General features: G+C 44.2%; 1 protein-coding gene across 5 annotated transcripts in view; it reads right to left on the bottom strand.

Annotated features, from left to right (window-relative positions):
* The window catches only part of CASS4 (Cas scaffold protein family member 4), a 69740-nt gene continuing 48193 nt past the window's right edge, over positions 1-21547 (bottom strand). For 4 of the 5 annotated variants that reach the window (XM_084854203.1, XM_084854205.1, XM_084854204.1 and 1 more), the window contains 4 exons: positions 18587-18688; positions 12376-12525; positions 8532-9887; positions 1-620 (listed from right to left, as the gene is read on the bottom strand). In XM_084854203.1, the coding sequence (XP_084710329.1) occupies positions 207-620; positions 8532-9887; positions 12376-12525; positions 18587-18688 (2022 nt within the window). In that variant the 3' untranslated portion in view covers positions 1-206. Of the gene's footprint in view, positions 621-2399; positions 2478-8525; positions 9888-12375; positions 12526-18586; positions 18689-21547 lie in introns of all 5 variants that reach the window. The other variant, XM_084854207.1, reaches the window with a different exon arrangement.

The raw sequence follows: 21547 nt of genomic DNA, 5'->3' as shown, positions 1-21547 counted from the left end.
TACCAAATAAGTATATATTTATTCTCACAACATCCCTGTGAGGTAGGGAGCTACAGTACTATTATCTTCCTTGTGCAGGCAGAAAGACTGACACACATGTTCTTTGATAAACAAAGAGTCTCTCTATCACATCTAGAAATTAAACTCAGTTCTTGTGACCATTTTTGAGTCCTGCCAATCCTCAGAACACCAGCAGAATGATCACTTCATTCCATCGTTGCTCGGAACTGCTGTAGGTATTTTGACAAGCCATCAGCTTGTTCCCGAAGTTCCTTTATTGCCTCAGGACTTGGATATTGCATTGCAGCATTTTTGGTGGCAACCGCCAAGCTCTTCAGCAAGCCACAAAAATTGCTGCTGCCACACAGGATCTCATTTCGATTCGTTTTCTTGAGAGCTTCCTGACATAAGTTGTCCACCAACTTTTGGCCCACCATTATGATCAGTTTGCTCTTGGCTATGAAGTCTTCAGGGGCCTCATCACTTGCAAGGCTTTTGTGAAGAACGCCAATGGCCTTCTGAACCGCACCGAAATACAGTCTGCAGATATTGGGCAGCACCATTTTCTCAGCTGAATCCTGCTTGCTTAAAATGCTATGTTTCATCGTAGGCAGAGAACCCTTGAGAGAGAAAAACAAAAACAAGAAATGCATTGACAGCTCTCAGTATAGACCGAGTAACTTTTTCTAAAATGTTTCCTTTCATCAGAAGTACAAGTTACCTACTAATACTGACATACTCAGAAGTACTACAGGTAAAAAACAACGAAGATGCCTTATATCAGACTGGATTATTTGTCCATCCCACCCAGTATGATCTGCTCTGACTGGCAGAAGGTCTCCAAGGCCTCAGGCATAAGTCACCCTCTACTTAATCCTATCTGGAGACAGTAAGGATTGAACATGGGAGCTTCTGCATGCAAAGCATGTGCTCTAATACTAAGCTATGTAGTGACAACATTGCCTAGTTCTGTAGACATACCTGTCCTATTATACAGATCCTGCGAAGGTTCCCATTGAGTTTTGCATAAGGCAGGGAACTTCACTACAAGTAGTTAAAAAAAAAAATCTAGTTCTGCATTGACAGGAGAAATTGCATCCTGGGAAATTCTCTCTTTTCTCAAGACTTGGATCTGGCTAGCTAAAATGTTACTTATTCTAGTGTAGTCAAATGTTTAACTAAAGAAGATGTGTTTAAGATTCCTATCCAGACCCTGAGAGAACTCCTATTATTTCTTAAAATTACACAGAAGAAATAATTTCCCTCGACACAACTTCTCTGGTTAAGAAAATAGATGGGATCATTCTGTCAGCTGATAGTAATGAAATGCTCCAAGCATGAGATCCAGGTCATGAAATCCTTTTCCCACTTAAATTCAAGCTCCATTACATTTTGGTAAGGAATGTTATCCAGTTAAATAAATCTTGATCAAATAATTGTTTGAGTTTACTAGTTGACCAATTAATTAGCAATAAAATCTGCATATGAAAAAACAATAGTTTCTTTGGGTTTAGATTATGCATGTCTGTGTCAGGCGTAACCTTAGAAGAGGAATTCCCACTTATCCCATACAAGAGGGAATGCATCTTTTAAACATGGCATTTGCCATCTTCCATTTTATAAGTATGTGAATTGAAAATATACTAATAATACCTACCTGATTAACTGGGGGAACCTTTTTAGCTGATCAAAATATTTTCAATCAATTAATCTAACAGATTAAGAGAGCAGTCCTATGTCCTCCTACTGGAGCCTCCAATACCAGATGCTCTGATCTACCCAAAGTCCTGCTGGACGTTCGCCAGCAGGATGTAAATCAGGAGAAATTGAGCTTTCTGTTCTATTCTCCATTTCTGAGAATCTTTTGGGGACCATATTCCAGAGGTGGTGGTAGGGCGGGGCTGTAGGCAAAAAGGGCAGAGCCAAAAATTCCACTACAATTTAGTTTAAAGCTCTTACTCCCAGTAACTAAGCCTTAGGAGAGGCATTTCAACTTTTTACAATAGAGAAAAGCAACACAAAAGCCAGGAAACTATCAAATGATTGGGGGGGGGGGGCTGGGGGAAAGTGGGCATGATCATCTAGGGAACCTGGGAGAGCTAGATTTGGTCACCTGGAAGGTCAGATTTGGCTCCTGGGCCTGAGGTTCTTCACCCCTGTCATAAAGGGAGCTACTGTGGAAACCTCCACAGTGGCTAGAAGGGGCCAGGAGGAGAGTTCCAAGGTCAGAAAAACCCATCTAAGGTTGGAGCTTCGTCTAAGACAGAGATGGAGAACGTGTTGCCCTCCAGATGTTGGACTGCGAGTCCCATCATCCCTCGCTATTAGCTATGCTACAGGTGCAGTGCTAGAACATCGGGGGGAGGGCACAGTTCCCCCAGGTTTTTCTGTAGTTTTACCTTTATTTTTAACTCTGCACTGTTCTGTACCTTGAGAGCTGAAAGAGATGGTTGTGCTTGTTCTAGTCCTAATGGCTTCTGCAAAGGCAGAAAAAGATGTCTGTAGAATATTTTGCACAAATGAAGGCCACAATCCTTAAGCAGGGGAAGACTGTGAGCTGTATGATTATGGGGCTTTTTCACAAGGAGATTTTATCCTGCTATTGAGATTCCTCACTCACAGAAGTTTGTGGGCCCTTTAGATGACGTTGTGAACCTCCAGGGCATCTCCTGTACTAATTGCCTTTTATTCCATTTTTAAATAGATTGGAGATAATGAGGTATCAAATAACCCTGCTTGTGTTCCGCTTGAGTTCCCTCCATGAAAAAGGAAAAGCCACAAGAAGAACAGCTAGAACAATAAAACATATGGAAGTCTCAGATAAGGGGGAGAAAGAGGGGGAAAGGGAAGCATGTGTAAAGGGAGTCTGTTGTGATCCTGCATTGAAAAAGGAAGCAGAAAGCCCTGTTTTAAATGCAAGATTTTAGGCCGGTGTAGAGATGCTCATGGACATTTGCTTCCAAAATGCTGGGAATCCTGCCCACCCCACCCCCTCTGATTCCTAAGTTCTGATCCCTAAGCTTTGCTAGGTCTTTCTCAAGAACCATACGGGTCTGTTCTCAAGAACCTCATTAATATTTCAAAAAATAAAACCTCAAGATTCTTTGAATTATGTGGGAGCAACTAGATTCTGTGTTTGGAAAACAACGAATCAACCCCAAAATCCTAAGTATATATCGCATCTACAATTGGTGTCAAACTATTTCTGTTATGCATGATGAGAACAGAATACAACACCCCAAGTGCAATTGTGATGAATTGCAGCAAATTACACAAATGGCACACTCTACAAATCACACATGGGGCTTTTCTACACGAGGCTGTTAATCTGCTGCATCTACTTTTGGTTTCGTCGCAGAATTGAGATCCAAGCACTACATGAGGGGTGTTTCCTTTCCTGCTACATAACCTCTAGGTGGCACTGTGGTATAGTGGAATAGTGCAAATACCCAAGTGGAAAAAACTTTCTCTTTTACCAATACCTAATTTTCCCCACTCTAAAAAAAATTAGCTGGAAGTGCTGTTTACAAACAGAAGCAAAAGTGGAGGGTCGCAACAGGTTTACAAGCACCTGTAAACAACCATGAGTACGGAATGATGAATGCACAATAAATGCCTCTCATAGAAAAGCTCAGATCTTGATTCTAATTGCTTCTATAAGAACCTGCCTGACCATTAAGTTCTTTTTCTGAGGCCCTGATTAAAGTTCCCCTAGCTTCTGAAGTATGGACTTTGGCAATTTATTAATAATTATTTTATTTGCAGGATTTATACTCTACCCTTCAATACATTTCCCAGCACAACCCACAAAATTTTAACTCCCCTCCCCAATAAAACACATTTAAAATATATTAAACACAGTAAAATCACTAGAAACAGCATATAAACAAGAAATTCACTCGCAATAAAACAAATCATACTAAATCAAAAAGGCCCCAAGAAAATAAAAGGCTGTCCCCTCTTCTGGTTCTTCCCCCAACCTGATGGTTCCTGGCAGCCTTACCAGTCTGCCCTCGGGTCTGGTGCTGCTGCTGCTGAATGCCAGGTCGGCCCAAAATAAAATCTCCCTTATCCATAATTTGATTGTGGATGAGGGGGCTGACTTGGTATGTATTACTGAGACCTGGGTGGGGGAACTGGGAGGGGTCACTCTCTCCCAGCTGTGCCCTCCTGGGTACTTGGTGCAGCACCAACACCGACTTGAGGGTCGGGGGGGGGGGTTGCCGTGGTCTATAGGAATTTAATCTCCCTCTCCAGGCTTCCTGCTCATTCGAGTGCAGATCTTGAGTGTTTGTACCTTGTGTTGGGTACCCGGGACAGATTAGGGATTCTGTTGGTGTACCACCCACCCCACTGCCCATCAGACTCCCTGCCTGAGCTGACGGAGGTGGTCTCGGACTTGGTGTTGAGGACCCCTAGGATGATGGTCCTGGGGGATCTCAACTTCCATGCTGAGGCCACTGTATCTGGGGCGGCTCAGGACTTCATGGTCGCTATGACAACCATGGGGCTGTCCCAACATGTCATCGGCCCAAAGCATATAAAAGGTCACACGCTTGATCGGGTTTTCTTGACTGGGCAGGAGGATGGTGATCTGAAAGTGGAGGAATTAACACTGTCCCTTTGTCATGGACAGATCACTTCCTGCTGAGGTTTAGACTCCTGGCAGCCTTCCCCCTCTGCAAGGGTGGGGGACCTATTAAAATGGTCCGCCCCCGGAGATTAATGGATTCTGATGGATTCCAGAGGGCTCTGGGGGATTTTCCTGCTGGTATGGCTGGTGCTCCTGTTGAAGCCCAGGTCGCTCTGTGGAATGCAGAGATGACTCGGGCGGTTGACACGATCGCGCCCAAGCGCCCTCTCCCTCTGAGCAGAGCCTGGCCAGCTCCTTGGTATACACCTGAGCTGAGGGCAATGAAGCAAGAGGGGAGACGGCTAGAACGCAGGTGGAGGAAAACTCATGCTGAGTCTGACCGAACACAGGTAAGAACCCACTATCAAGCCTACTCTGTGGCGGTGAGGGTGGCAAAGAGACAGTTCTTTTCCACCAGCATTGCATCTTCTCAGTGTCGTCCAGCGGAGCTTTACCGAGTGGTTCGTGGCCTGTTACATTCTCGGCCGGGGAGAGAGATGGTGGAACCCTCGGTAGCACGCTGTGACAAGTTTGCACGGCACTTTGAGGATAAAGTCGCTCAGAATCATCATGAGTTGGACACCACCATTAATGCAGTTCCATTGGTAGAGGCGTTCAGAGCACTGTCTGGTCCAGTTTTATTGGATGAGTTTCAGTTACTGAGGCCTGAGGATGCGGACAAGGTGCTTGGCCAAGTCCGATCGACCACTTGTGTGCTTGACCCTTGCCCTTCATGGCTTATTAAATCAAACAAGGAGGGGATGTCTGGCTGGGTCCAGGAGGTTGTAAATTCCTCCTTGAGAGAGGGAGTGGTGCCTGCCGCTTTAAAAGAGGCGGTAATTAGACCACTCCTGAAAAAGCCTAACCTGGACCCACAGGATGTTAACAATTATAGGCCAGTGGCCAACATCCCCTTCCTGGGCAAGGTGCTTGAGCGGGTGGTTGTAGGACAACTCCAGGCACTGTTGAATGAAACGGATTATCTAGATCCATTTCAATCGGGCTTCAGGCCTGGTTTTGGAACGGAAACTGCCTTGGTCGCCCTGTGGGATGACCTCTGCCGGGAGAGGGACAGGGGGAGTGCGACCCTATTGATTCTCTTGGACCTCTCAGCAGCTTTCGATACCATCGACCATGGTATCCTTCTGGTTAGGTTGTCTGGGTTAGGAGTTGGAGGCACTGCACTACAGTGATTCCGCTCCTACTTGGATGGCCGATTCCAGAAGGTGGTGCTGGGGGATTATTGCTCTGTGCCATGGCAATTGTGCCATGGGGTTCCACAGGGCTCTATTTTATCCCCCATGCTGTTTAACATCTACTTGAAACTGCTGGGGGAGGTTATCCGGAGGTGTGGGCTGAGGTGCCATCAATATGCAGATGACACCCAGCTCTACCTCTCTTTCTCATCAAAACCAGGGGAGGCAGTGGCTGTTTTGAATCAGTGCCTGGGCACGGTAATGGACTGGATGAGGGCCAATAAACTGAAACTCAATCCAGACAAGACAGAGGTACTGTTAGTGGGTGGTTCGTCTGCCCAGCTAGGTGATATTCAACCTGTTCTGGAGGGAGTTGCACTCCCCCTAAAAGATCAGGTTCGTAGTTTGGGGGTGCTCTTGGATCCAGAACTGTCACTTGAGGCACAGGTGAACTCAGTGGCACGGAGCACTTTTTATCAGCTTAGGCTGGTATACCAACTACGCCCTTATCTGGACAGAGATAGCCTAGCTACAGTTATCCAGGCTCTGATAACTTCTCGTCTAGATTACTGCAATGCGTTATACGTGGGGCTGCCTTTGAAAACGGTCCAGAAACTTCAGCTGGTCCAAAATAGGGCAGCAAGATTGTTAACAGGGACTGGCCTGCGAGCTCATATTACGCCAGTACTTTTCCAGCTGCACTGGCTGCCAGTCCATTTCCAGGCCTGATTCAAAGTGCTGGTGTTAACATTCAAAGCCCTTAACGGCTTGGGGCCAGGTTACCTGAAGAATCGCCTCCTCCCATATGTGCCTGCCCGGACCTTAAGATCATAGTCAGCGGCCCTTCTCCGTGAGCCCCTGCCAAAGGAAGTGAGGCGGGTGGCTACTAGGAGGAGGGCTTTTTCTGCTGTGGCACCCCGGCTCTGGAATGAGCTCCCTAGTGAGGTTCGCCTGGCGCCTACATTGTATTCCTTTCGGCGCCAGGTGAAGACCTTTTTATTTTCCCAGGCATTTTAGCATTTTAGCTTTCTAAATTTTTAGCTTTGCTGTTTTAAGTCTGTATTTTAAACTCCTGCACTGCTGCTAGGTTTTATTGTGGTTGTATTGTTATATTGTGGTTTTAATGTTCTATATATTTTAAATTGTTTTATTGTGTGTTGTTTGGTTTTAATTTTTGTGAACCGCCCAGAGAGCTTCGGCTATTGGGTGGTATAGAAATTAAATAAATAAATAATAATAATAATAATAAATAATAATAAAAAGGCCTTCATTTGGCACCAAAGCCATCAGGGTACCTGCTAGGTGAGCCTCCCTAGTAAGACCATTCCATAGTCAGGGTGCTACCACTGACAAGGCTGTTTCCCCAGTAACCACCTACTGTTTCTTGGATACTGAGGGGACCCATAGGAGGGTGTCTGAGTATCTTATTGTACAGACAGGCACATGTGGTCCTCCATGTACCCTGATCCCAGGGCCAGCTCCAGGTTTGAGGGGGCCCTAGGGAAAGTGCATTCTGGGGCACTCCCCAACTGGCTTCCCCACTTCCCCTGGCTGGCTTCCAACACAACATAATATCAGGTTAGCTTCCCCATCCCCCAGCTCTTCCAATCTTGTCATCTGTCCCCGCTATAGGCTTCCTAGGCACTGGTGGGTGGGAGGGGTGGAGAAGAAGCACTGCCCCCTGTACTAGTCTAGGCCCCACTTTGGGACCTTTAATTATTTTTCTTTCTAATGTTCTAATTTTCAATATTTTGAATATGTTTTAGAATCTGATGGCTGCCTCAAGAATCTTAGGTGATGCAGGGTGATGGTGATGATAGTATCAGAGTGAAAGATGCAATGATACGCATGCCTTCACTATGCATCTTGAGAGTGGTTTTATTAATACAGAGGGAAGCAGCCTCAATCCTGTACCTTCACTTTGATCAAGCCACTCCCACCAGGAGAAAGAGAAGAGATACCTGCAGGCAGTCTGGAGGTCAGACACCCAACCACAGAGTGTGGCGACCAGAGTGGCATTGTGTCCTTTGGAATGACGCTCTAGGCACTGCACTCTGTGGTTTGGCCTCTGAGGTCACCCCTGCCTGCCTGCAGAAGTCTCTTCGCTTTTCCTTGCACCAACAACAGCTTGATAGAAGTGAAGGTACAGAGATCATGTGAGGCATCATGGGGCTCCTCTCCTGCCTCCTGAGAGTCAGAGAGAGACAGAGAAAGATGGGACTTGAACCAGGAATTGACCTGCCTGCCAGCCAGTCTCTGTCAACGTGTAATATCTTGCTGTAGATATTGGCTGAGAAATAAGGGATGAGAACAAAATAAAGCAAAAGTTTAAGATGTTTGTGTTTTTGAACAGTTTGTGTGTGAGGAGGAAGTAAATGGAAGAAAGAATGAGTGGATGAATGGGGTGTATGCTTGTGTGTTTATGTGTGTATGTATGGGGGGTTGTGTGAGAGTGAATTAATGGATGATGAAGAGGAGAAGGAGGGGAGGGAGAGAGAGAAGGGAAGAAAGAAGAACAAAGGGATGGCAGAGAGAGAGAAAGGGTGTTTCCCCACCCACTTTTGGCTTTGGCCCCACCTACCTCTAGCTCCACTCACCACAAGGATGTAGGCCCCAACCACTCCCCCCCCCCAGACAGTACAGGCCTTGATTTCAAAAAGGTTGCCCACCCCTGCTGTAAACTCAGGTTCATTGACCAGTACCTGGATATATTCACAGTCTTTAGTGACATCAGCTCTTGCCTTCTCTGAATAGGGGCTGTTTTCTTTTGCCTTATCTAAAACATTTCTCCGAAGAGAATCATCTGCTTGCTGTTCCACGCTGCACTTTGTCATTTTATGCTCTTCACCAACTCTCCAGACTTTGCCATCTTTCTCTTTGCAGTTGTTTCTGAAAAGTAGCTTCCCATTAGCTATGATGATGGATACAAATCTCTTCATGTCATCTGGAATGGTGCGAGCCACCATAACAAACCGATCTAGATCGTCTGGATTACTCTGAGGTTGATTAATAACCAGAACCTCGAGCGACCATTTGCAGTTGTTCAACGCATCTCTAGTTTCCACCAGTATCTGAAATGAGTCTGTGAGGATATCCAGCTGTTTTTTTATCCTCACCTGAAGTTTACTATCAGAGCTTGAAGATGCATTTCCTTCAATGGTTCGAGCAAAATCCAAGAATTCTCCCAAGGAGACCTTTATGTGATCCACTGCTCGATGGATTTCCTCAATGTTTCCCTCTAGATGTTCTTGGTATCGCCACCTGCTGCTCACAAAGATCATTAGGCTTGCAATTGAACTGGATACACTATGCTGTAACTTAGTCAAATTTTCTTTGGCCAATTCAAATTCCATGGTTGTTTCTTTAGTGGCTTCTTCTAAAGATGAAGATGGAGTAGATGAAGATGCTGTAGATGAAAAGGATTCAGTAGAAGAGCTTGACAATGTTGATATGGTGCTGGTTCTGCTATCTACACTCGAAACAGACAGTCTGTCTTGGTCCAATTTGCCATCTATGGACAACTGTAGAGGAAAAATGTATGTGTTGTCTGCAGAATTATAACTATCTGCATTTTCTTTCTTTTGTAGCAAAGGAATAGGCATTCCTTTTGGAATATCATAAAGGCTCTGTTGCAGTTTCTCCTTTTCAGTCCTAGGGGACAGAGCAGCCGAAGGAACGTCATAATTACCATTTTGACGCTGCACTAACACATCATGTGTGGTTGGCACGTCATAAAGAGGAATCTCTGGAAAAGTTAATTTCCTTTGTATGGGTGGGACATTATATACTTCTGGTCTCACTGATTTACCTTCGTTGTTTAATGATGGGATTTTCTGTATGCCAGAATCAAATCTAGCTGGTGGAATATCATAAAGCACATGCTTATTTGGAGAATGATTCTGAGTAGTTTGTTTTAATCCTGCTTTTTCAGGTGACACAGGTATATCATAGATCCATTCTGATTTCCGAAGGTTTGGTAAAGTATTGAAATGACCTGAATGCTTTCCCTGAGAACCACTGACAGCTTCTCCTGAAGCTATTGAAGGAATGACATACACCTGAAAAGCAGCACAAAAAAAATGCAAATTATTATTATATTTCATTTCTATCTCACTTTTCTAGAGCATTTATAATTAAAGCAGCATACAATAGAAAGAAAACAAAATCATACATTAACAATTAATAAACCAATTGAAACAACATAAATGTAAAAATACAATTAAAAAAATCCTACATTAAAACTGTAAGCAGGAATACTCAGAGAACACAGCTACAAACAGCAGAGCACTAACCATTTAAAAGCTTGTTTTATAAGATAGCTTTCTCAAAGCCTGGCCCAAAGTGGAAAAAGATAGCGTTTGGCAGATCTCCCCAGGCAGGGCATTCCAAAGTTTTGGACCATCATCAAGAAGTAGTTATAAAAATTATATAGAACTGGGAATTTTTACTTCTTTAATTTATATCCTGCCTTTCCAATAAAAATATTGCTAAAGATAGCAATCTTTTCATATAGTACAGGGGTGAGCAACATGCAGGCTGCATGTCCCCCCACCCCCCGCTGTTGAATTCACTGTAGTAGCAGTGGTAAAAAAAAGAAACCAGTGATTTTCCTTGCAAGTTAGGCATGTGGGAGAATGCATGCATCTTGTTTGCAAGGAAAATTGCTGCTTTTTTTGCTGCTGCAGCAAGATATTTGGCAGCAGCAATAGCGGCGGCAGTGAGGTCTGGCCCTCAGTGGGTTTGCCAGTGTGTGTGTGTGGGCAATGCGGTCCCCTGATATCCAGAAGTTGTCCACCTGTGATCTAGTACCACAATCCTGATTCTCTGTGACTCATGTCCCTCTTCTTCAATTCCAATCTGGCTACCCCACTAACAACCTGACAGACCCCTTGCAAAACAAAAGGATGTTGCAGAGGTCACTGCAGTGGTGGAGAGGAAGAGTTTGGAGTGGAAGAAAGAGCAGAAATTGGAAAAGTAGCCTTGCTCTTGCTTACAGAAAGTCCCCTAACCTAAACAGGTACCAGCAATGATAGGCCCCATAATGCATACACGGGGCCCAGAGTGTGCAACGAGCCTGGATGCCATCTCTGTCCCAACATCCACATGGCAACACAATAGCATTACAGGATCTAATAATATCAGCCAGGACATTGGGGGTTCATTCACCTGCTCATCTTCCAGTGCAATATGCTATCTCCTGCCAGTAAGGCTGGCGTCAGCATCTGGCATCCCTGGACAGTTACCAGGGCCCCATCAGGGCCCACTGCTGATGCCTTCCCAACATTCTGAGTAGTGCTGAGTGGCTGGGTCTACTTGTCATATTAATGTCCCACAATGCCCCTGACGTAGCATCATTCCAGGGCATTGTGGGAACATTTGTTTGTTTGTTTTTATTCCACCCAATAGCTGAAGCTCTCTGAACAGTTCATAAATCCAGCTAGAATCAGACACCCAGTGCTGTTCGTAGTGTTGCTCAGAGCACTGCTGCTGGATGCCACCAAGGAAGCCTGAGGAGGCCCATGAGAGGTCACTTTGCTCAGGGCCCCCTCAAATCTGGAGCTGGCTCTGACTGCCAGCAATGCTTTTCTGTTTTCTACACAGAATAGAAAGATCCATCTCTACACAAAATAGTAAATAAACACATCTGATATTAGAAAGGGCAATAATCAGAAACTAGTAGAAGAACATTTCAGTTTCCTTGGATGCATTGCTGCTGACCTGTGCAGCAGAGGAATTTCAAAGGAAGATTTCAGTGTGAAATGGATGGATTGGAACTAATAACAACGTTTGATTCTATTCATTTGGATCTGAATAGAAACAATGGTTTTGTGTCCCACTACAGGTGTTAATTTACACAGCCATGTTAACATTATTGTGTTATCACCAATTGATTACTGTTGTCAACGGTCACTGTACTTATTTTGTATACAATCTAACATATACACTTGAATTGTACAGACTGTACTTTACATCACATTTCCATCTAACTTCAGTTTTAACCAATTTTCCTGTCTATACCCAAGTGTATACAGTATATACCTGCCAACTGAGCATAACACTTCATGCATCTGATGAACTGGATTCTACAAACACTTATGCCATAATACATTTGTTAGTCTTTAAGGTGCTTCAAGACTTTAGGGTTTGTTTGTTTTTTTGAAACCACAGAAAATAGTTTTTTTTGGTTTTTGCCTTCTGCTGAGGTATGTGGCCTGTCCTGCACCGCGCTTGCTCTCTGTAGCATTAGCCCCTGTGACTGGCAGGCAGTAAGAGGTCTCTGGATTGGTCAGGCCTGATATAAATACCAGGAACCTGCCATTCTGCTCACTGCCATTCAGACTCAGACCTCTTGCTCTCACTGAAACCTCCAGCTCCAGCAGTTGATCTCAGGGACTCTGGCTTTCAAGAACTCATACTCCATGTCTAGATTTGAGTTCAATTGCCCACCGCCCTGGCCTGGTCGCCCTGACAGGAGCAACTCTGCTGACACAGCTTCATGTTTCAGAGCAACGTATTTACTCACGCCACCATATGAGCATCACTTACATTGTTCAACGAACACTCTTGCCCCGTGCAAACTCGTGCCTTTTCAGGGTTCAATGGGATGTCGTAAAGCTGCTGCGTCTTTTCCAGGGAACATTCTGTGGAGGGGAATGCACTAGAGCCTTTTCTGGAAGAGGGTGGAGTGGCAAGACCCTAATTAAATGTTTAAAAATAAATTAATCTATATATTTTATCAGCAGCATCAAGGGAATCATTTATACATTTCTTTTCATCTAAGCACAGCAAAGCAGAGTTTGATCTGGTCACCATGAGTCCCTCTAAATGAAATTAGGACAAAAGGAGTGGGAGCACACATATCAATGACGTCCTGCATTCCCTATTTCCATGACTGCTCCATGCAAGTGTGGAATTTGGAACAGGATTTACCTTCTTCAGGGTCAGAGACCCGGCCTGGAATCACCATGTGCCACCACTGAGCAGCTGCGGGGGGCCTAGAACCCCATCACTATTGCTTGCCTTATCCTTGCATTGCTTCAGGGCATTGTTGGAAATTAAAATGGTGGCCGCCTCAGGAGAAGCACTGCCATTGCGTAAGACTGATGGGGAGGACCCACTGGCAAAGAAGAGGGCCCACCAGAGGACACCATACCAAGCATGCCCTCATGCCTGGAGTCGGCCCATCAGAGGCTCCAGAGTTTGAACCAGGAACCTGGGGCTAGGATCTAGCCTAGGGTGTGCTTAGGCCTCAGGGCCAGAAAGGAATAGGGTTGTGAAACAGGCCCTGTGATTGGCCAAGCCAATAATGAGTAGGAGCCAGGCCTTCTGTTTGCTCCGCTTCACACGCCATCAGGTGATCCCTGCTTCCCAGTCACTGACCTCAAGATCTATGCTTTCAAAGAGTGGCCTACCTGGGCGGGGAAGGAGAGAAGAGCCTCTGTGTGTGTGTGTGTGTGTGTGTGTGTGTGTTTGTGAGGGAGGGAGGGAGGGAGGGAGGGAGGGAATGAATGCATGTGCGTGTTTATGTGGGGTGTATGCGAATGGACGCATGGGCCTGCCTGATCCTTACTCTCACCCTGCCCAGAGTGCGATGGCATAAAGGTTGCCCACTCCTGCTTTAGAGAATGTTCAGTCCAGACCTAGATTCCAGTCAGTGAAGGCTGGTGGCTCCGATGTCAGTGGGGTGGTGAATCCGCTCCGGGTTTCAGTCAGAACTCTTAAGGAGCAATCCAAGGTGCTTCTTGAAGAGCTCCTTTAGAGTTCTGACTAGTTCTGACTGAAACCCGAAGCGGACTCACCACCCCACTGACATCGGAGTCACCAGCCTCCACTGATTCCAGGTATGGCTGTCCACAGCCCTGGATTATCTCACTCTAAGGGTTTTAGTATTCACTTCTGTTTAGTTTCTACCCCTTACGGCTGCAGAGAGAAATGTGCAAACATACAGAAAGAGCCTGTTAAAACCCCAGTGGGAATCTAAGCAGGACCGTCAGTAGTGTTGGCATGGCAGAGGTCTGCATGGTTCTTTGTTATATTAACAACTGTCAAAAATAGGATTGTATACCTAAGACCAAGGAGGACCTATTCTAACAATGCACTGAAGGAAGACAGGCACTAGATGGCAGAGTGGCTTAATAAACACTTCGGGGGATCTGGGATCAAATATGGATTTAGTCAATGCAGTGGTACAGCAAGACGTGCTCAACCTTTAAAAACAAAATAGAATTTTAAGAAAAAGCATAAGAAGATGCTGAATCAGACCAAAGGCCTATCTAGTCCAGCATTCTGTTCCCGCAGTGGCCAAGCAGCTGCCTGTGGGAAGCCCAGAAATAGGACATGAGTACAAACCGCCCACTCAGTCATGTTCCCCAGCAACTCGTGTATTCTTCCTCTGATACTGGCGGTAACACATTGCCATCAGGACTAGTAACCACTGATAGACTTCTGTGGTGGAACGGCCCCATGGTTTTATTTGTTTAAACACAGTGTTAAGGGCTTATAGCTTCTCCATACATTGCAGGTTGTCTGGTGGGTGGGTGAGAATGTATGGAACTGTGTGAGTGGCTGAGTGCCTGGGGCGGTGTGATCGGTCAGTGAGAATGCTGAGGGGAGTTAAAAGAGGGAGTTGGAGGACAGAAGGGAGATGAAGAGGGAGAGAGGGATTTGATCTCTTAGATAAAACATATCCTGGGAATAGGGATAGGGAGACGTGGTTAGTGGTTATAGGCCTTAGCTTAGCATAGGTTAGGTTAAGAGAAATATTTTAAGGTTCAATCTGTATAATAATATAAATAAATTATTTTGATTCTTTTACATTGAATCTGTACTGACGTCTTCATCACACTACTTATACTTAACCTACAGAGAAGTTTAAAAAAGGCAGAACTCACACACACAATTATACTCTAGGAAAACAACGGAATATAAGGAAGGTGGTTAAAGGCGGAAACCTGAGGTGGGTAGGAACAACCTGCCTAGGATGAAGGCCCCCCCCCCCCATCTTGAGGGACCATAGGCTGGGTGAAGAAAGGAGGGGTTTCATCACAAGTTCTCTTCCAGGAATTTGTCCAATCCCCTTTTAAAGCCATCCAAATTGGTGGCCATCACTACAGCTTGTAGTAGCGAATTCCAGAGTTTAACTATGTGCTGTGTGAAGAAGGACTTCCTTTCATCTGTCCTGAATCTCTCACAGATCAGCTTCATGGGATGACCCTGGGTTCTAGTATTATGGGAGAGGGAGAAAAATGTCTCCCTATCCACTTTCTCCACACTGTCCATAGTTTGTACACCTCTGTCATGTGTCCCTGTATTTGCCTTTTTTTTCTAAGCAAACAGTCCCAGATATAACCTTTCCTCATGAGGGAGTTGCTCCAGCTTCTTGATAATTTTGGGTGCCCATTTCTGCACCTTTTCCAACCCTACAATATCCATTTTTAAAGTACAGTGATCAGAACTGTACACAGTATTTGAAGTGTGGTTGCATTGCACCACTGTTTTGTAAAAGGGCAGTATAATACTGGCAGTTTGATTTGCAGTTTCTTTTCTAATTATTCCCAGCATGGAATTTGCCTTCTTCACAGCAGCCCCACAGTGAGTTGGCATTTTCATGGACTGACATTTTCATTGAGCTATCCACCGCAACCCCAAGATCTCTTGGCCAGTCACCACCAGCTCGGATCCCATCAGAGTATACATGAAGTTGGGATCTTTTGCCCCAACATGCATCACTTTACACTTGCTTACATTGAACTGCATTTGCCATTTTAATGCCCATTCTCCCAGTTTGGAGAGATCCTTTTGGAGCTCTTCACAATTCCTTTTTGTTTTGACCATCCTAAGTAATTTGGTGTCATCAGCAAGTTTGGCCACCTCACTGCTCACTTCTAATTCCAGATTATTTATGAACAAGTTTAAAAGCATTGGTCCCAGTACTGATCCTTGACAGACCTGCTTTTACATCCCTCCACTGTGAGAACTGACCATTTATTCCTACTCTCTGCTTTCTTTTCTTTAACCAGTTACTGATCCATAAGAGAACCTCTCTTCTTATTCCATGACTGCTAAGTTTGCTCAGGATTCTTTGGTCAAGGCCTTTTGGAAGTCAGAAGAGGGAGGGACCATCGCTCAATGGTAGAGCACATGCTTTGCATGTCGAAGGTCCCAAGTTCAATCCCTAGCATCTGGTAGGGCTAGGAAGGAATTCTGCCTGAAACCCTGGAAAGCTGCTGCAAGTCAGTGCCAACAATACTGGACTAAATGGACCCATGGTCTGACTCAGTATAAAGCAGCTTCCTATGTTCCTAAGTCTAAGTAAATAACGTCTATTGCATCACCCCTGTCCATATGTTTACTGACCATCTCAAAGAACTCAAAAAGGTTAGTGAGATAGGACATGGCTTTACAAAAGCCATGTTGATTCTTTTCCAGCAGGACTTGTCCTTCTACATGCTTACTAATCTTATATTTAATAATGCTTTCCACCAATTTACCCAGAACAGAGGCTAAGCTAACCGGTCAGTTTAAAACAAGAACCTTGTCTGAAAATGTGCAGGGGAAGGAGAGTATATTATTCAATACCAGTGATGTCACAGCCTGTAGCTGATAGGTGCCCGTGATATTTGCAGCAACCAAAGTACACATGCTACTCCAAACTGCAACAAACATAATAACTGGAATGGAGTGGGGGGGGGTGAGGAGGGGACACACATTTTTCCTATTGAAAAAAGACAGGAGTTTGTTTGGGAAGTGTGGTTTTCCTGCAACAAATGTGCTAACTATGGAGAATATTTAAATACTCTGCAACAAGGAATAAGCTTAGGACAATAAAACAATAACCTGGAAAGACCAGATTCCAATGAAAGTGGCAATGAAAAGCAGCCTGCTGTCAGGACTGGCAGTCTGCAGACAAGCCAGGAAAGCAGACATGCAGCAGTTAGGTCATCTAAGACAGTGGTGGACAGAAGGCAGAGCTCCAGGTGTTTTGGATTTCAACTTCCAAAAGCTGCTACCAGCATGGCCAATGGTCAGGAATGCTGGGAGGTGAAGTCCAAAATATCTAGAGGACTACTTTTTTGCCCACCCCTGATCTAAAAGCTCAGGCTGTGCTGAGCAACAAGTTGTTTAAACTGAGGAGACAGGCAGGAGCAGCAGCTTTGGAAGGTAAGCCAGTTTCAAACCATGGTTCAAAATCCTGGCTTGTTCCGAACCTAGTAACTATAATCTCCCCGTTTGGATGAAACGGGAAGTTATGGTTAACGGAAGACTTTGGGGGTTAATCATGGCATGATGAGAAGGGAGTGGAAAGGGGCAACACAAGGACAGACTGCAAGGGCAAAAGGCTTATGCATATTTCAGCTTTTTAAGCCAAGATACCACTATCCAAATGTGGCCAATGAATGAACATAGTGCAAATCAGGCAGTTTCAAAGTTGTAATAAACTTTTTTTTCAACTGACTATCAAAGATGTGTACAACACACACACACACCTCTTTGTCGGTATGCTTTAATGACTAAATTAATAGTTTCTGATGCTTTTTTTTAAATTAACCTGGTGCTCTCCAGATGTGTTGGACTGCAACTCCCATCGTTCACAGCCAGCATGGCCAGTGGGAATGATTGGAGTTGCAGTCCAACATATCTAGAGGTCACCAGGTTGGGGAAGGCTGATTTAAATAGTCTAAGTGGAAGTATATGCTACTGAGTTGTCAAACTTAAATATTTACAAGTATTCCAATAAATATAATTTCCAAACAAAGCTTTTGTTTGAATTGAACACTTAAATCACATTGAGTGCAATTCATTGCATTTTTCCTTCCTAATCAAATATTTCAGTTCAACTACTTTCAGCTGATGGAAAAACATATAGAGCTTTTCTACACGAGGCATTTATTGTGCACTTGTCATTCCCTACTCACGGCTGTTTACAGGTTCTTTAGATGACATTGTGACCCTCCAGTTTTGCTTCCGTTCGTAAACAGCACTTTCTGTGAGTTTTTTTTACAGCAGGGAAAATGGGGCACTATTTCTGATGGTGAAAGAAAACGCTACTTCTACCTGTGTATTTGCTCTATTCTGCTATACCAGAGTGCCACCTAGAGATTATGTAGCAGAAAAGCAGGAAAAGAAATGCTCCTCTTGTAGTGCTCAGATCTCAATTCTGCGATGAAACTGAAAGTAGATGCAGTAGATTAATAGCCTCGTGTAGAAAAGTGCATACAGCATATAAAGTTAACATGGTGTACTTTAAGTTTTGTTTACTAACTATAAGTCAAATGTGCTAAATCTGATTCCAGTCGATTTAGGGCATTAGAAAAATGTCCAGTTGTGAGGGTTTTCTAGAAAATCCACAGTGTAATAGACACACACTATTGTTTGCCTTCACACTGGAACAGCAGAGCAATTGTAAAACAAAACTGAATTTGCATTTTTCATGCTTCATGGGAATTTCTAGTAAGCCTTTTACACATTGCATCTGGTTCTTGCCATTTTCCTTTTGGGAGACAGGTAAATGTCTATGACTGATCTACACCAAGGTTGGACAGAAGGTAGATCTCCAGATGTTTTGGACTTCAATGCCCAGAAGCCCCTGCCAGCATGGCTAACACTCAGGAATGCTGGAAGTTGAAATCCAAAACATCTGGAGACCTACTTTCTAGTTTCTACCCACCGATGATCTACAGAGAAGGACTAGCAATGACTTTCAACCCACTGCCTGTTGTTATCTGCTGGATAGATCCACCAAGGTAGGGGGACTCACCTGAGTGAATAAGGATACATGGTGCTGTCGTGACGGGACATCATATATATCACATTTGCTCTCTGGTGATGCCCACATTGCTCTGGGAAGAGTAAAGAGGTGCTAGGGAGAAGAGATGGGAGAAAAAAGAGGCATTCAAAACGAATATAAGGGTTCTATGAAAATTGTATGAGTTCAGCTACTATTGTTATTTTAGTTAACCTTTTGTCCCTGCCAAGATGGTTAGCAAAGCTGAAAATAGCTCTGCCTGTGGAACCAAGTTAGTTTTTCACACACTGATTTCCTCTTCTTGCTAATTTTGCCTAACTGTTTCTCTGATCCATTCTCTGATGGATCAAAGATGGTCTGTCACATACAAGGGAATGAGAAATGTTTGTGGTTACTGATTTTTAAGTACTTAAGGCATCAAAGAATGAAACAGTGCAAAATCTAATACTCTAACCACTATACCACATTGGTTCTAAATATTGGATGTCAGTGGTAGACATCACACTGTCTTATGGAGGAAAGTAGGAGGATGCCAGCACAATGAGGATACAGACCTTTTTTTCAAATGACTAAGTTAATGCAAAGAAGCATTGGTCCCAATACAGATCCCGGTGGGACCCCACTGTTTAAATCCCTCTATTGGGATAATTACCATTTATTCCTACTCTTCTGTTCTTTAACCAGTTTCTGATCCATAAGACGACTTCTCCTTTTATTCCATGACTGCTAAGTTTGTTCAGGAGTCTTTGGTGAGGGACTTGGTCAAAAGCCTTTTGGAAGTCCAAGTAAACAATGTTTACTGGATCACAGCTGTCTACATGTTTACTGACACTCTTAAAGAACTTGAAAAGATTCGTGAGACAGGACCTACCTTTGTGAAAGCCATGTTGATTTTTTTCAGCAGGGCTTGTCCTTCTACGTGCTTACTAATTTTATCTTTAATAATGTTTTCAACCAATTTACCTAGTACAGATGTTCAACTAACAGGCCTGTAATTTTCCAAATCCACCCCCGGATCCCTTCTTAAAAATTGGTGTTACATTGGCCATTCTCCAGTCTTCTGGTACAGAGGCTGGTCTTAGGGACATGTTACATATTTTTGTTAGAAGATCAGAAATTTCATATTTGAGTTCTTTAAGAATTCTAGGATGGATACCATCTGGGCTTGGTGATTTATTAACTTTCAGTTTCTCAGTAAGGTTGAAAACTTCATCTTTTGTCACCACTATTTGCCTCAGTTCCTCAGACTCCCTTCCTGGAAACATAAGTTCAGGCACAGGTATCTGTCCTATATCTTCTGTAGTGAAGACAGATGAAAATAATTCATTCAGTTTCTCCGCAATCTTCTTATCCTCCTTTAGTACTCCTTTAACTCCATTGTCATCCAACGGTACAATTGCCTCCCTAACTGGTTTCTGGCTTCTGATATATTTAAAGAATTCTTTACTGTTGATGTTGTTAGCAATATGCTTCTCAAAATGCTTTTTTGCATCTCTTACTGCCTGCTTCCATCTCCTTTGTGCAAGCTTGTATTCTCTTTTGTTTTCCTCATTTGGGCAAGACTTCCATTTTCTGAAGGAAGCCTTCTTTTCTCTAATAGCTTCCTTGACACCGCTCATTAATCATGCTGCTGACCTCTTGGACCTGGTGCTTCCTTTCCTAACCTGTGATATAAATTCTAGCTGAGCTTCTATTATTGCAGTTTTGAATAACCTCCAAGTATTCTGAAGGAATTTAAACCACTTGGGTAGTATCTAACAGGGGCAGTGTACATATGGCCAACCATGCTGGCTCTGGTCCGTAGGGCACCCAGCCCCGCCAGCCCAGGTCCGTGCGTGACCACTACTGTGCCTGGACAGGATATATTGCTTCCAGAGGTAAGCCCCAATGTGTGTGAAAATGCTGGTTTCTGGAAGGGGCATAACCTGCCCCTTCCAGAAACCAGCGTTTTTGCGTGTGTCAGGGCATACCCATACGCCGACCTGGGCTGACATAAATGTTGCAGTGGCCCTGTATGACCACCATTTTGCACAACATTAAATATACAGAAATTATGGAGCCCCGATCTTGTGTAAAAATGGCAGTAAGAGCGAGGAGTGGGCAGCTGCAAGGTGCTCCCAGACTGCACACCAAACCCTCCAGGGCTCACGTGGCCCAGCAGGCAAGGGCAGGGGGAGTGACGACTCCCGCGGGTGAGTCCATCCATCCCTACTTACGTGCATGCCTCTGTTTTCATCTGAAATACACAAGAAGGAAGCAGTGGCGAGGTGTCTTACTTTACAGAGGACAGTCCTCTATTTGAAGGTGTCCTTTATTTGAAGGGCTGCCCAGTCCCAAGTCCAGTTTAAAGATAAAGAACCGTAAGAAGAGAGAGGAGGGGCCTTGAAGTTCCCTATCAACAGTTAGCATCTGGACAGCAGACTGAGCAAGGCTCACAGGTCACCTGGTCAGTCTTCCTCACTATGGTGAGATGTGTTGTATTTCTATTTAAATTATAGTTATTATTTATAAATTTACATTTGTATCAATATACATTTCTAAATGCTATGCATAACGGTGTCCTCTTTTTTGGTGCCACATTTCCTATTTTTGATGATGTGTAAGTGACCACTCAAAGGAGGCCACTGACACTTTTGAGGGCCTAGCAGCAGGAAATCCTGCCTTAGAAATTCTGAGAAGGGAATATCTACCAATTCTGAACTCTGCTCTTGCCATTTCCCCTGAGAAAAATCTGTAAATGGACCATTGCAACACCAGGCACATCACCCCCAGGCAGGGGAAGAAGTTCAAGTCAGATGTTACCCAACACAAAAAGGATCAGAAAAGTTGAGAAAGGGAAGGGAGTCCCCTTATCACAACACTGGCTGCCCACATGTTGAGTCCTATGGTCAGGACATGCCTAAAAGACAAACAGCTTTTGAATGGTTGCCAAAGACTTCGTAGGAAAGTATTAACAGAAAGTCAGGGGGTGAG

Source organism: Heloderma suspectum, chromosome 4 (genome assembly GCF_057233095.1).
Source record: "Heloderma suspectum isolate Gila_16-S chromosome 4, 16-S_ref, whole genome shotgun sequence".
Lineage (NCBI taxonomy): Eukaryota > Metazoa > Chordata > Lepidosauria > Squamata > Helodermatidae > Heloderma > Heloderma suspectum.
Note: the sequence above shows the minus strand (reverse complement) of the source record. Positions and strands in the feature narration are given on the sequence as shown.